The 15,950-nt window shown below is 34.6% G+C and overlaps 2 protein-coding genes across 4 annotated transcripts; one reads left to right on the top strand and one right to left on the bottom strand.

Moving 5' to 3' along the window:
- The first annotated feature begins 368 nt into the window (after positions 1-368).
- Positions 369-2,365, top strand: LOC118740460 (WD repeat-containing protein 55 homolog). The gene is made up of 2 exons (XM_036472021.1): positions 369-575; positions 635-2,365. Exons 1-2 carry the CDS (start codon positions 568-570, stop codon positions 2,148-2,150), a joined length of 1,524 nt encoding a protein of 507 aa, XP_036327914.1. The 5' UTR covers positions 369-567; the 3' UTR covers positions 2,151-2,365.
- A 6,441-nt stretch (positions 2,366-8,806) lies between these two features.
- LOC118740469 (TBC1 domain family member whacked) lies at positions 8,807-14,861 on the bottom strand. Of its 3 annotated transcripts, none has more exons than XM_036472043.1 (5): positions 14,740-14,861; positions 14,391-14,583; positions 10,687-10,899; positions 10,248-10,612; positions 8,807-9,732 (listed from the first exon to the last, which is right to left on the bottom strand). In XM_036472043.1, the coding sequence occupies exons 3-5, from the start codon at positions 10,891-10,893 to the stop codon at positions 9,114-9,116; spliced, it is 1,191 nt and encodes a 396-aa protein (XP_036327936.1). In that variant the 5' UTR covers positions 10,894-10,899; positions 14,391-14,583; positions 14,740-14,861; the 3' UTR covers positions 8,807-9,113. The 3 variants fall into 3 exon arrangements, with proteins under 3 accessions (XP_036327936.1, XP_036327928.1, XP_036327922.1); XM_036472035.1 differs by having other exon boundaries at positions 14,636-14,861; XM_036472029.1 differs by having other exon boundaries at positions 14,391-14,861.
- Positions 14,862-15,950: the final 1,089 nt, after the last annotated feature.

Genomic DNA, 15,950 nt, shown 5'->3' on the forward strand with positions numbered 1-15,950 from the left:
AATGTTTTCGATTAATCAATTAATCGATTATGAATTCTTTTTGCCATTTAAAATTTACCTTAAGTTCAATTAGACACTATTTACACGGGGTAACTAGGTCTTTCCAACCACCAAAATATCGAGACTAGATGGATCGGAAACTCGGTCTTTCCGACCACCTAGAGTACATTAAAAACCTAAAATAATAATAAACAAAAAATGAGCGGATTGGAAACAAGTCCTTTCCAACCGCCACGAAAGCGCAACTGGACGGGTTGACAGATTGTTGACACTTGTGAGAGAGAAGCTTATTTTTACGGTCTAATTACCGAAACAGCCCGGAGAGCATGTGAAAAAACCCTAATATAAATACAACTGTGTAAAACTCTTTTATCGACGCCTCATGTGAGATAAATATTTTATTTTGACCAGTTGTACTACATTCATGTCATTGTTTAATATTTGCTTGGAATAGTTAATTTCACGTTTTAAATTGTGCAACTCTAATCAGAGGTCCGAGTGGCGATCGATCGACTTTCTGCCTTTCATATACCTTGTTACTTAAACATACCAAAATCACCGCCCAAAATGAGGACGTAAGTAGCGCTTTCTCTGATCATATGCTGTTAACGATACTGATTTGTGTTCTTAATAGGCGGGAAATTTTCAAAACTCCTGGTGAGGGATCGGAATCGGATGAGCTCGATGAACTAGCTGCTGTTGAGGAAGCTGAGGATGTGGTTGCGTTCGAAGTTAACATTGAGGAACCATTCGAATCAGAAGATTCTGAAGTAGAGTATAGTATACCATACGGCAGTGCCATCGGAGCTCATGATGAGTCGGATGAAGACTCAGACTTTGACCCAGATGCGGAAGAGGACAGTTCTGATTTCCAGCCAGATGACTCAGATGATTCTATGTCGGAGTCGGATAATAAAGCGGAGGTGATAAGAAATAAAGCTGGCAATTTATCGAAACAGGAAACACATAATGCAAATACGACCGGTGATGCCGGTCCGAGCTCAAGTGGTGTTGGAAGGAGTAATCAAGAAGGTGATGATGTTAGTAATGTACTAGAACTTAACGAAGACGAGGAGGACGATGAGACTGTGCGCGCCATCATTGCAGCAATTAAAAAACCACGCACGGCACCACCAGAAATTAAATTGGATGATTTCATTACGGACATTTGTTTTCACCCGGAACGTGATATCATAGCACTCGCTACAATAACCGGCGACGTGTGCCTTTATGAATATGGTAACGATGGCAATACACTGCTGCGAAATATTGAAATACACGCCAAAGCATGTAGAGACGTCGAATTCACAGAAGATGGTAAAGATTTGCTTACCTGTTCAAAAGACAAATCTATTATGGTTACCGACATGGAGACAGAGAAACTAAAAAAGTTCTATGAAAGCGCACACGACGAAGCCATAAATAAGCTGCATGTCATTGACGAACACCTCTTTGCCACAGGAGATGATGGTGGTACAGTAAAGCTTTGGGATCTGCGTACTAAAGATTCGATTTTTGCCCTGAAAGAAGTTGAAGATTTTATTTCGCATATGCTGACAAACGACGCAAAAAAGCTTTTGTTAGTCACTAGTGGCGACGGCTACCTCACAACGTTAAATATAGGAGCGCGTAAACTTTACGTACAATCTGAACCGTATGAGGAGGAGCTACATAGCATGGGAACATTTCGTGGTAATTCAAAACTAGTCGTAGGCACATCCAAAGGTCGCCTTTACACATTTAATTGGGGCCAATTCGGTTATCACTGCGACATGTATCCTGGCATAAAAACGCCTATTAGCGAAATGATACCCATCACCGATCGCATTAGTTGTGTGGCAGGTGAAGAGGGTATCATACGTGCTTGCCATATTGCGCCCTTTCGTAATCTTGGCATTGTGGGGCAGCACAATATGCCTATTGAAAATCTGGATGTGAGTAATAATGGTGAATTAATTGCCTCATCGTCGCACAACAATGATGTACGATTTTGGAATGTGAAATATTTTGAAGATTTTGGTGACATAAAGTACAATGAAAAGCATAATACGTTCAAGGATAAGCGTCACAATTTGCCCTCGTCTAAGTTTACAAATGCCGGAGACTTCTTCGCCGACTTGGCAAAATCGGGCAGTGATGATAACGAATGAATGACCACGACAGGGACTGTCATTCGAGCGTAGTTGCCCATAAACATGCAGGGGAATTTGTTTGCTTTACAACAACAACAATGAATGAAATAAATTGTAAAAGAGTATATTAACATATACTATGTAATGTATAAGGAAATTGATGTATGTACTGTAATTTTTTTTAAGGAGTCACGTTAAAATAATAATTAAAAGAACAGAAAATTAGAACTTTATATACGAGTATTCTTTGTTGACTAGAGACTGAATGAAAATTTCAATCGAAATGTTGTGCTTCAACGCTGGCGCCAAGGTACATTGAACAGGTAGTATCAGTAGAGCAGCTGATTTGGTTTATTTTCAAATTATTTGGTCTCGAAAATGTCAAATATTCTTAATTTTTTCTCACAAAAATTCTGAATTGTTAAAATCCATTTGCATGTGAAACCTTTTTCCATACAAAACAAGCGATTGAATAGCAGCTTTTGGAACGTTCGCCGAACTCAGCAGCACAACCGCTGATTACTGGCCCTTGTAAAGGATGGATCAATGTTTCGAGAAGCAAACAATTTTACTAGGAAAGAAAGTTGCACCAATTTTTAATTTTTCCAATTTCAATTTTTTATTTTTTATAATTTTTTGTATTTCACATGGCACGCTTTGATTTAGAAGAAAAAATTCAGAACAGTTTTTGACACTTTCGCTACCAGAAGCAACAACAAAATACACGCAAATGTTGTTTTTGCTCTACTGATACTACCTGTTTAATGTGCCTTGGCTGGCGCCTAACTCATTTACTTGTTTTATAACGTTCCCACGACAGTCGGGTCTACGTAACCGGAACGACCCAGATTTATGTCTGGCCAAGGACTGTCACTCCAGCAACACTCCCCAAAAGTCTGGGGAGTTTGTATGCTGTTACAACAACAACAACAACTTGTTTTATAAATGCATTTTTTACCACAGCCCTCAACGAAATTCAAGGCTTAAAATATAGCCACATCTATTGGCATCTTATTCTGCATCGGCGACGATAGATAGATTGAAATAGGCGAAGATATATACATACATATGTATATAGGGCGTTCCATACCAAAACGGACACACTTCATGTGTTTGATTTGTTTCAGATTTTACATAAAAAATAAATATGTAATTTGAGCTTGATTAATACATTTTTAAAAACTACAGCACAAAAACAAAAACAAATCGATTTAATAATTTTTCAAACATCTCGAGAAGAAAAAATTTAAAAAAAATCACACACACATCAAAATTCTCTATGAAAGGAAATATTTTTAAAAATTTTTTCCTTGAAAATTTTTTTTATAAAAAAAAATTAGTTTTTGAAAATATGCCGTCTAAAAAAAAATTAAAAAAAAAAAAATCACAATGGTAGCTCTGAGTATTGCGCAATATTTAAGTATAGTATTATGGGGTGCACTCTACAAATACTTTGAGTTATGAGTTTTTTTTACACCGAAGTTGAGTAAAATGAGTTCATTACAAATTTAAATTTTTTTATCTTTCTTTTAAAATTTTTTGAGTATGCAGTTTTGTAGCCCTTTAAATTTTAGTATAATAATGTGCAATTTTTAAGCGATGAAGTGTGAACCCCGTCCGTTTTGTTATGGAACGCCCCATATACAATTTAGCTTTATTAACTTCCGGTATTTTTTACACTCAAGCTACTTATTTCGGTAGCGATGTAGTCGACTTTTTAACTGAATTTATCAAAATGTTTTTTTTTGTCCATAAAATTCACACCGAGCCTTATGAATATTCAATACAGTACCATTTTCACAGTGCAGAGTTAACTGAAATACGAAAGTAAATTCTATGTATTTTCAGTAAACAAAATTTAAGTTAACTGTTGAATTCGGGAAATGTTTTCTTCAGGTAAAAACGTTTGTGTATCATTTTCCTTCTTTTAATAAAAACTTTCATTTTTACTCATGTTCAGAAAAGTCACGTTTTTATTATTTTCACGTTAGTTAGTACAATATGTCGAATCATATTTCATTCAAAATACTCGGTTACATGCAAACATAGGTTTCATTTACACTTCACTAACATTTCTTCATTTTGCAAAAAGTGTGAAATAAGAAATTTATCGTTCCTATGTATTGTGTATATGTTTGTAAATGTTTTCTTTTTTTATTATAGCTAAACATGTATGATTTAATAAAAAGTATTGTATGTTGGTTGTACAAATTTTTGGATCAATTTAATTAGTTTTTGTCTACGATTTTTTTATAACTTCATTTCCTAACACCCCTTCAGCACAATTAGTTTCAAATGTATGGTGATGCATGTAGTAATTATGTATGTATGTGTGGTACAAACGAGAGCAAACAACGGCGTACAATATTGCGGGTTGAAAATCTCTACAAAATTTTTTACAAATTATATAACAGTTCCATATTATATAACACAATGAAAGAAATCGAAAAGAGCGCACCAATTTATACTTGATTAAAAGAAAAAAACAAACAATTACCTTATGTTTTCACATATACATATATACTTTGTTTTTGTAGATGCAAACATTTCCGAAAGTTCGATGTATATTTGCAAAGGGAGAATTAATATAAAGATTACTAAATTATTTTATTATTGACTTGATTATTTTTGGAATTATTATTAAGTTTTGGAAGCACAAAAAATGATTTTATGTACATATGTATGTATCTTAAATAAATAAACGTTGGCGCCTTCATTTTAATAAATTTTACTATTCGGGCAGGTTCTGCAATTCACTTCCGTGTGAATTTCAACCAAAGCCACTTTGAAATTGTTACAAATGGATAAATGAAGTGTTCGAGACTTGATTATTTACTTTGCGTTGAATTTCGTTTTCTTAAAAACTATGCACTTTTTGACAAATTATTTCACAGATTTAAATTTAAAAATTACTTTGATTTCTATTGCAATTGCATTAACATCTCCCTTTGTAAATCTTCGTTATTTATTAAATAATTATGGTTTACTACATTGGCGACGAGGATAATTTAGAAAAGACGCATTCTTCGAAATGGTTCACTCACAATTTAAGGCATTATTCGAGGCATCAAAAAAAGGCGTGCAAAATCAACAGATTTTGAAACAACACCAAGAAGAAGAGTTTGATGCAACAGCAGAATCTAATTGAGCGTATTTTTCAAGGTCAACCCGCATAGATTGCATAATTACGGTTTACTACAGAAATCAAATTGAATCGTATTGAAATTCCCTCAGAAGTGAGATGCAGAACCTGTCTGTCCCTCAGAAGTGAAATGCAGAACCTGTCTGATTTTGTCGTTATAACGATAAGTTTTGTTGGTTTGCGCATAAGTTAGTCTAAACGTTTATGTATATTGAATAAATATTTGTTGTACGACGTGCGACTAACCAACTTATTACGAAAGTTTTCAAATTCTCTTCAAATTAGCAGAAGCTATTTATTGAAACAAACGATATAATCATAAACATTTTGTCTCCATTTTTTAGGTTATTCCTTCCTGAATATAATGCACTCATTAGATTTTGAGACAAAAAAAATCCACACGTGTATTTACAATCATTTTATTATTGTCTTTTTTATCATGGTAAGTATGAATTGATTAGTCGCACAACGTGCATAGAAGTAGTTTAAATAATACCGTATACTTTTATAATTATTTAATATATCATAAATAATATTTAAACCTTCAGAAGGTAAACAAACAAATTGCACGAATTTTATGTTCTTAAATACTTTGTGTATAGCTAAGTAGCTGCATACAGAAATAACCACATACATACATATGTATACCTGTGGACATTTGACTAAGCAACATATGTACGTTTGTATACAAGATGTTTCCATCTAAAATGAAGAATTTTAAAATATTATTTTGTCAAAAGTCCACTGACATGCGTACATATATACATATGTAAACTAGTATTTTGAATTAGTAACTAAATGTACACAATTCTCGATAATATGTGAATACAATAATGTTAAAAAATATTCATAAACCAAATAATTCTTCCGGAATGACCAAAACCATTGTTTCCAATTCGGAACTCATCTCTGCACCTAAAAAAATTTAGTACCGCGTATATAATAATTAAATATAAATGTAAACATTATCAAAAGCATCAAGTATTTAACTGCATATTTTGAATAATTATTGCTCGCGAGCTAGCGAAGAACTCGACTTAAATTCTGATGAAACTATTTTAAAGCATTTTCTACTTTGTATTTGAAATTATTTCTATTGAACTTGTGAAATGAGCAGCACTTAATTCAAGTGACCTCTTCAACTAGTTGCTTTCTCATGTTCCTTTACTGATATGTACTCTTTGATGTCAACTTTTTTAGGCCTCTTCTTTTTCGATGCGCCGTGATTGATATTCATAAGTGTTGATGTTTGTTAAATTTTCCTAAATGACTATCAGTTACACAAATAAAAAGAAACAACAACAGTGTACAGTGGCGGTCAAAGTAATAGCAGCAAAATTCAAAATGATGCTGTTGGCAACGTATCTATATTTATTTATTGTTAATAATTTTCATTTATTTCATTTGAAATATGGGTCAATCTACATATATCAGATACCACATAAATAAAAGTTTCAAAACTTGCGCAAAGATCACAAAAACTAATAATTAATTAAATTTCCCAGAGAGATTTTTGAATATGCAATTGCGGTTGATTTTTTTAATTTTTTTTTTTTTTTTGTTTAGGGTGTTGCGCTTTTTCTTCCATATAAAAGTAAGTTTTGTTCATGCGTTATATGGAAGAAGTTGAAACTTGTACACTAAAATAAAATAGGCTATAAAACTGCATACTCGAAATCTTTGCACGAAATCTAATTAGGAAACATCGATATTTTGGTGAAATTTTTTTTAAGTTTAAGTAGTTTTTGTGAACTCTATGCAAGCTTCGAAACATTTATTTATGTGGTATCTAATATAGATCGACCCATATTTTAAATGAAAATTATTACCAATAAAGATAGTTTGCCAACAGCATAATTTTCAGTTTTTCTGCTATTGTATTGATCGCCACTGTATACCTTAAAATATTTTGTGCATTTTCTGTAAAGATAAAAGTTTTGGAAGTACCCACTAGAACTTGAAGGGAGATCTCCCTATGTGAGGAATAAAAGAGTACTCCCCTTAACCTGATTTCTGAGCAATAAGAGAGATTTGTCGGTTTTGTACTCCTTTATTACTCGTATAGGAGTCAAATAAGAGATCTCCTAAGCGAGCAACGAAATATTGCTCCCTGAGGCATGATTTGGGAGCAGTAAACGAGATTTCTCGGTTTTGTACTCCTGTATTGCTCGCTTAGGAGCTTAATGAGAGATCTCCTAAGCGAGCAATTAAAGAATGCTCCCTGAGGCATGATTTGGGAGCAATAAGCGAGATTTGTCGGTTTTGTACTCCGTTATTACTCGCTTAGGAGCAAAAAGTGATGTCTCCTAAGCGATAAATCCAAGAGTATTCTTTTTGATTGATAGGAGAGCAATACGCATCTCGCCCAAAAGAAATTTGTGTTTTCGAAAAAATTTATCATACAAAAAAAAAACAACAGAAAATATTTCTTATAGAAGCATAAGGAGCACACAATAATTTAATTTGGATAGCACACAGATTTTAATAAAAGTCCGTTGGTATGCACTTCAATTTTTGTTTAAATATATTAAGTATGTATTGTATTACTTGTAAATGCACCCTTAAATACTTTTCAGATTGCGCAAATTAGTGTCAGCATTTAAGTGTGACCCCCGGCTTTAAACATCGCATGGGTGACAAAGATGTCAGATAAGCAAAGTCACCTTCACAATTTCCCCGCTTGGTGGATTCCTGAACTGGCAAGCATCCTTGACACCCAGGAAATCATATAGGAGTACATACTTATATGTGCATATAGGTGCATATAATTCAAATCTTATCTTACCGTTTTGTTATTATTATGTTTTAATTATTAATTAATTATTTCTAAAATTAAGCAATTATGTAAGACGTATCATTTATGCTTTATTTTTAAGATCTTGTAATATTGCACAAATGCATGTGATTAAAAAGTTAAATAAAAAAATTTTATAAATAGCAAAATCCATTTGGCTAATGTAAAATATTCGTTATCATTGCTCTCTTATTACTCCTACAGGAGGTTTTCGGGATGTCTCTAATGGGAGCGCTCCTTTATTGCTCGTTCGGGAGGAATATGGGATGTTTTCTATGTGCACTCCCTTGTTGTCTTTTTGGGAGGTTTCTGGGAGGTAACTATGGGAGTACTCCCGTATTGCTCTATTAGGAGGTTTGTGGGATGATAATTCTGTGTGTGCTCCCCGATTGCTCGTTTAGGAGGTAAAAGGGATTACTCCCCCTCCTAGGACATCCAATGTTAAAGGGAGTATACAAAATTACATGCTTATACACAGAAGCATAGGGAGCAATGGGGAGTATTCGTATACTCCCAAGGGAGTACTCACCGAGCAATCGTACGATGCTCCCAAGTTCTACTGGGTAAGAAAGAAAAAAATATAGATTTTTTATAATGCATTTGTGTATAGTGTATGTAAGTCTTTGTTTATGAATGTCTGTCTATGTATGTATGTAATGTATGTATGTATGTATTTATTAGTCTCATCTTGCAATTTGCAATTCCTCGATACTGTGCGTTTACTTTAAAACTTCTCGGTTAGTCGTTTGATTGCTTTTGCTTGAAATTATATTTTATTTCTATATATCTTTTTTTTTGTTTATATTCGTGTTCGCTGCTTAAATACTATTACCATTAAAAAAAAACAACTTTGAGTGAATGCTTAGCACCCTAGAAAAATTTCTATCAATACAAAGTGTTAAAATATTACCACAACCGAGTTAAGGACGGAAAACTCAAGTGATACCAAAATTTTAGCTTTCCTCAACTCGGCTACGGGCTTTATTCCTTTTTCGACAATTAATTTTGCACTCTCGCCGCTGCCTTTAAGCGCTTTGTGCTAACATTACAGCCTATAACCATTGCTAGCGCCTCCGCCTCCGCCGCCACCTCCAGTACTTGCACCATTGCTGCTACTGCTGCTAACAGCACTGCCGTGCGAAGTGGATGCCACTGTCGTCGTCGTCATCGCAGTGGACGTCGCCGCCGCCGCTGCTGCTTCTTGCATAGCTTTCTGTTTGGCTCTTCGCGCTTTTTGCCGTGTATGTTCGATTTGAAAGTCTTCCACGCGCAAATTTAGCCTTTGTATATTATTGATAATGAACTCCTCCTCGAGCACATGCTCTGGTGGTGAGCGTAGCACCTCTAATGTTTCGCAAAGTCCAGTACATTGTTTACGAACCTTATGTTGATTCAGCGAAGCACCAATTATCACTAGTGCTACTTTGAAAATGACACGTATGCCTTCGGCTAGAAAGCAATCCCAGACGCGTAACAATGTTTCCCAAGGTAGTGTACGTGTCATAGCGCATAGAAACCAATCGGTCATGTACAGTAAGGGTTCGACTTTGTGTTTTTGCAGGTGACGATAAGCGGGCGGACAGGTTTTCTTGAGGAGCCCTTCCAGTATGCCAGCATCGTTTTGCAGCACCTCAAGACCAGTTATGAAATAATCCTCTAGGTAGCTGTAGAGATGAAGCGCAGTTTTAAAAAGATTGTATTTTTTATGGTTTGAGAACAAAAATACATAGTCGCTTGCTTTTATTGCTGTGATAGCATGAGATAGTTCCTACAACTCTGTGAAATGTTGCTAATTGGAGGAAATAAATGCTACAACAACACTTCCTTTTCCTAACAAAAAAAATTGATAAGAAAATTACAATTTTTAGGAATATTTTAAATTTCTAAAAAATATGGTTTGCTTTAGTTTAATTGATTTTTAAAATAAAATATTGGAATTAGTTGTATAGAAATATAATAATTTGCAGTTTGTTTTGCCTACTTCTAGGACCAAATTTTAATTTATAAGCCTTTTTATTTTTAGTGCGTTTCATGCAGTCAAAACAGAAACAATTTCTCAACTATATAGACTTTTTAAAATCCATTCTTAGTTTCGTGCGTATCAAATAAGAAGAAATCTCCTAGTCTTTTAGATAAATTTGATTTTGTTTGTTTTCATATAAAGAGAAACTCAACTTACACATCACAAACGCTAACGAATACCCAAAATGCATCTTCGGCCGGCAGGTGCATAAGCAGGAAAGCAGCTATCGGCGCTTGCGCCTGACAAAAGCCCACTTTCGGATTATAGATGGAATACGCTTTTAATACATTAAATAATTCGATTTGTCCCACTTTATCCTCGTCCAGAAACATTTCATGAAAAGGAAATTGACGATGTTTATCCTTTTTGATTTCTTCGATGACATGTGGATTACCGGGCTGTTCGAGTAATTCTTTATAGACAGTGGGATTTTTCTTTTTTAGCAAATAAGCGCCAGATAAATAAAACCAAGCACGTGGACGCACCGATTTTGGTATGCCTTTGCGACAGCGATCACGAATCTATAAAAATAATTCCACATTAAAAAAGATGTACGAACATGTGCATGTATTAGTATGTAAATAGTTTTAAATACCTTTTTGTAGTTTTTGGACATATAAAGCGACCAATTATCAATCATATATAACCATTTCTTTTCTCGCGCAATAATTTGCGCCTTGGAGAGTGGTTCTTTAGGCTTTTCTGTGCGCTGAAAACCACCGTAAAAGCCATTGCGATCTGGGCAACTGGAAACGGTGGAACAAAGTGATATAGTGTCGACGGAGCGTGGTGATGTGGCCATTACAAGCTGAAAATAATGTAACAATTTTAAATTAATATGTACATAGGTATAAAAGAATTTGAATTACAAAAATCCATTAACTGAATATGTTATGAAATGCATTCAAAATTAAAAAAAAAAAATACAACCAAGGAATGCTTCCGAGAATTTCCATGTTTACATGTACATATGTACATTTGTACAATGTATGCACCATTGGAGAAGCCTCGGTTAAATATAGCAGACGTGCAACATGCACGCAAATACGTTCAAGTATAGAAATAAATCAAAACAGCCATTTAAAATTCGATTCAATTATGTACACATATCAATATGTCTGTATGTTGATTTGCATAGATACATGAAAATGTAAATCTATGATTGTGGAGCCTATGTACCTCCCACTGCTGATGTTGCAGCGATACATTTATTTACGCAAGACGCAAAATAAGCGAACATAGAGGGAGAGAGAGAGAGTGCGGAACGGTTATTATAGGACGTGAGAATTATGTAAAATTTGTATATTCTTTTCAATTATTTTACCAGTAAATTGTTTAAATGCCGATGCCTTCCACTCACAACAAAAAAAAAGTTGTTTTCCTTTTAATGCAAACTCGTAAGATAGTTATTTTTAATAAAATGCTGACGCTTATCAAATTGGGCGGTAAAATTCCAATGCAAATACACACTGAGTATTCGAATTTGTAAATGTACATACATACATACACACATATTCATATGCCTGTATGTACATATGTAGTAATTGCAAAGTGCATTAGTTCCGACAAGACAAGTGCCTCCTCCTTATTTGAATGTCATTTTAGAGACATAAAAGGAAACTTGTGGTTGCTTTAATTGTTTTTAAAGCATGGCCGCGTCGAATATTAATAACTTTTTATTTTGGCATTGATGTAACGTCGAAGTTGGCGCAATATGTATTGCGAAAGTCGGAAGGCCAGAGAAATAAAAATACGTCAAAGAAATAATTTTAAATCATTTTTTAAATTTCAATTCTAAAAAAATTGTTTACATTTTTTATCGAATGAATAGTATTTATTTATGGTTACAACGGATATATTAATCAAGCGAGTGGTGCTTAAGTATACTTTGAGTTATGAATGTTCATACATACAAACATAAATATATACATATGCATAACATAAATATGTATGCATATGTACATATGTATATGTATACATCCATATAAGTATGAAAACAAGGTTACGATTCTCTTCTGCAATTCATCTGAATGGCAAGGCAGACAAAACTACTCCAACTAGAGACCATTTTGTTGTGACTGCAGGGGAATTTTAACTAGACTAGCTTAGAGCGAATAGTTTTATAGGCGAATATAGAGTCGGAGTTGGCACAAACCGCATGTACATACATACAAACATACATGAATACTTTGCTATAACAATAAAAATACGCAAAGTTCTTCGTTGGTTGGATGTTTGGGAGTTCTCAATCACGCCCCTATCGAAGGGAAAGCATCCGCAAAAATAAACCAATTTCTGTGGTGGTATTGCTTCCGCCCTACTACTACCTGGTAGTAGCAATAATGTAACTATTAATCCTTCAGAGTACTACCTCTAGCTATGAAGGATGACTTTCTGTTTTAAAAAAAATAGAATTATCTTAAAAATTTCCAAATAAATTTTTGACCCATGAAAAAAGAACAAACTCACTTAAAATACCAGACGTTGCATACTTTATGGATAAATATTTGCTAATGTAGCAATCAGGCGGAAGCAACACAAAAAAAAGACCGCAATGGAATTCTGACAATCGATACGCCTAATTTTCGATGCCAAAAATCTCTAAATGAAAAGCAGTTGGGCCTAAAGCTATACAACATGGAAAAGTAACAGGTACAAAATGTGTAATCAGCCGAATCTAACAGAATGAGGGGTATGTATGTATGTAACTAGATGTTTATTTATTTATCTAGAAAATAAATATTTCATACAGACTATTTGGCAAAAAATAAAATATAAATTAATAGCAGACGATTTTAAGAGCGAGTCAAACTCGTTTAGAGCTCTGGGAATAGGAGCGTTATTGGCATAGTTGTTGGAATCCAGCTGCCGATATCATTTAAATCTTAAATTTTAGTTTTTTATTTATGTATTTATTTCATAGGCGTCCCTCCATCCTCGACTTTATAAAGAATCGTCCCATAATCTTATCAAGCCATCTAGGTAGTATTAGGCATTCGCACTCTGAGATTATACTTTTATTTTATTCGTTCTTAAATTAATTTTAAATTTTAAATTTTAAATTTTTTTTTTGTTTTGTGGGTTGTAAAATCGCCTTTTCGGATTACTGTAGGAAAAATTACCGTAAATGTTTATAAATATAAGCAACCAATTTTACTAAGGTTCACCAAAACCATAAATATTCAGCGAATCAAGGCGGAAGTGTAATGAAAAACAAATTATATTGTTCAACAAAAGTATTAAACTTTAATCCTGTGTAAAAAAAAAAATATGAGATGGAATAAAATCTACACAGGATTCGACTACCGCGAATGAATACTAACGTCGGAGCATAGTCTTGAGATCCTAGAATTACTGTTCCCGTGAGTGAGAAAAAAATCGTAACCTTCCTTGCTCTCGAAATGGCGGCGAGTCCATAATCCCTGAGCCGGCAAATCTAGCTTAACGACTAGCCTTAGTAGGTACCAGTGGCTTCAATTTTTATACAATATAACCCTTTCAAAAATACAATTTTATTTTGTAAACTAGCTATATACTTATTTCAAAGTATATTGCCGTTGGCAATGACAAAAAACGGCAGTGGCAACAGCGTGGCTGGGCCAGTGTAAACGTCTACTAGTCTACTACCCAGAAGATATTTTAGGTAGGCCTTCTTAAGTGAAGCCATTCGAAGAGGCCTACCCAAGAAGCGCTGAAAAAAGTGCTTCCTTGCTTGCCTTCTAAAAGGGGTGTAAGCCCCTATTGCGAGTGTCGACTAATAGTAGATAAACGCCTGTTAGTCGATTATCGATTTTGAAAGAAATTGAAAGAAGCAACTCTAAAAGAACTCCCCCAAAAGGCCTTCTGAAGTACGCTCGGTACGTCCAATGAAAGTCCTTCTACGGGTAGCGAAAGAAGTCTTTCAATTTGTACATACAAAAAAGAAAGGAATGTAGAGTGGAAGGCCTTTCGGAAGGGCTTTTAACTCCTGAGATTAGCTACTTGGTAGTGATCATTAACCAACTTAAATTTTTTAAGTAAAGCTTATTCGGAGAAATATGTACATAGGTACATACATATAAGTATGTATGTATGTATTTGTCCACATTTACACCAGTTAGCAGAGAATTCGAATTGCTCCAATGATCGAGTGCAGCTAATTTTATTTATTTACATTTTCTGTTGGCTAATGAAAAGCCATGGGCACCCCCACCATCATAGCAGTCCCGCAGAACAATATGTGCACATATGTATACATATGTACATACATATGTATGAGCATAGAGCCACCCATGATAAAAACACCACCTACATACTTACCAACGCTGTGTCACTGCCGTCTGGAGGAGCACTCCTTACTTTATGGTACTTCCAAAAACGTTCTTTTCTATTCGTTGCAATCAGATTTTATTGATTTTCTATAGACGATACTTTTGCATAATTAATGCAAATCTATTTCCAATATTACACTGCATCACTTTCTCATTGCGCTTATTGGAATTTCTTTTAAGCCCTACAAAAAGACGAAAGCAAAAACTTATTGGAAACAAGTAGCGTATATTCACATTCACAGAGGGACTTGCGGAACTTGTTTTTCTTATTAGAACAGTAATCGACACTTGTTTTCCCCAATTGCCTGTGTCCAGGTTATATGAGCAATTCTTTCTACTTTTCTTCAATAAAAAACTGCACGCCCTTAGAAGCCTATTTTTGTGCACTTTTAATTAATTGTAGTATTTGCGTAAACTCGACGAATTTTCACTCTTTCTGACTTTTTTTCTTTCATTTTGCTTTGTGGCAATGACAAAATTGACAATAGACACAGGGTTGCTAAGAAGTTACATGAGTTGCGGTACGAACTATTTGCAGCCCTGGGCCCTTAAGACCCTGTCACCACAGGAAAACACAGATATCGTGACAAAGAACGTAAATCTATAAGAGACAACACGTTATAATTGTAACGAGTGAGAACATCAGGAGCGTGTTTTCTCTTTTGTCCAAATACGTTTTGTGATTGTGTTGAATTGGTTAATTGGTTAAAAGTAAAATGAGTGAAAATCAAAATATTAATGATGTACTGTAGCTCGTTTCTGTAACTCTTCTCTACCGATTTTTTCTCTACTGGTAGAGAATATACGTCATTCTCTACTACTCATTAGCAGTAGAGAACAAGGCGGCGAATTCATATCTCCATTCGCCTTAGTAGAGAATTGTTACAGAAACGAGGTACTGGACTGTGAAAGTGCTTGTGTGTAAAGCAAAGAGTTTGAAACTGATTTATAAATAGTAAAATGCTTACAGCAGAATGTCAAAACGGTGCAACAACTATTCACTTGCAAGTTTTTTCAAATTTTGTGTTCAATAACTTTTCCTGCTAGTTTTCTTTTCTTTTCAATTTACGCTCTATTCTGCTTTTACGCTCTTGTTGCAATTTTTTACTACAGAAGTTACTATACAAACCTATTGTTTTACTGGAAAACATGGGCGTAGCCAGGTAGGAGCCGGGGGGTACTCGAGCCCCCTTTAACTTTCAAATTTCCCTTATATATGTGTAAAATAGTACCCTGAAATGCCAGCTTAATAGGGTCGATTCCCCTTCCCCCCCCTAAATTTCATACTGGCTACGCTGATGCTGGAAAAGTTACTATACAAACCTATTCTTGAATGTGATCAATTTATAGGGAATTTACATGACTCAACTTTCACATGCGATTAGTTGAACCAAAAGTTGAATGAATGTAGGCAGCCGACCAACTTCATTGAAAGCGATTAGTTGATAGGCCCTTTACACCAGGCGATTGTTGCATTCAACTAAAAATCGCCTCATGTAAATTCCCTATTACTATTATCGATAGTGTTTAGAAAAATTCGATAGCGGCA

Source organism: Rhagoletis pomonella, unplaced genomic scaffold, assembly GCF_013731165.1.
Source record: "Rhagoletis pomonella isolate Grant_MI unplaced genomic scaffold, Rhpom_1.0 Rhpom_scaffold_00001, whole genome shotgun sequence".
Taxonomy (NCBI): Eukaryota; Metazoa; Arthropoda; class Insecta; order Diptera; family Tephritidae; genus Rhagoletis; species Rhagoletis pomonella.

Coding starts and splice junctions, on each gene's coding strand:
- LOC118740469 (XM_036472043.1), bottom strand. CDS start 10,893: ATGGCCACATCACCACGCTCCGTCGACACTATATCACTTTGTTCCACC. Junction 10,613..10,686: donor TGTCCAAAAACTACAAAAAG/GTATTTAAAACT, acceptor TTATTTTTATAG/ATTCGTGATCGCTGTCGCAA. Junction 9,733..10,247: donor TTCGTTAGCGTTTGTGATGT/GTAAGTTGAGTT, acceptor TCATCTCTACAG/CTACCTAGAGGATTATTTCA.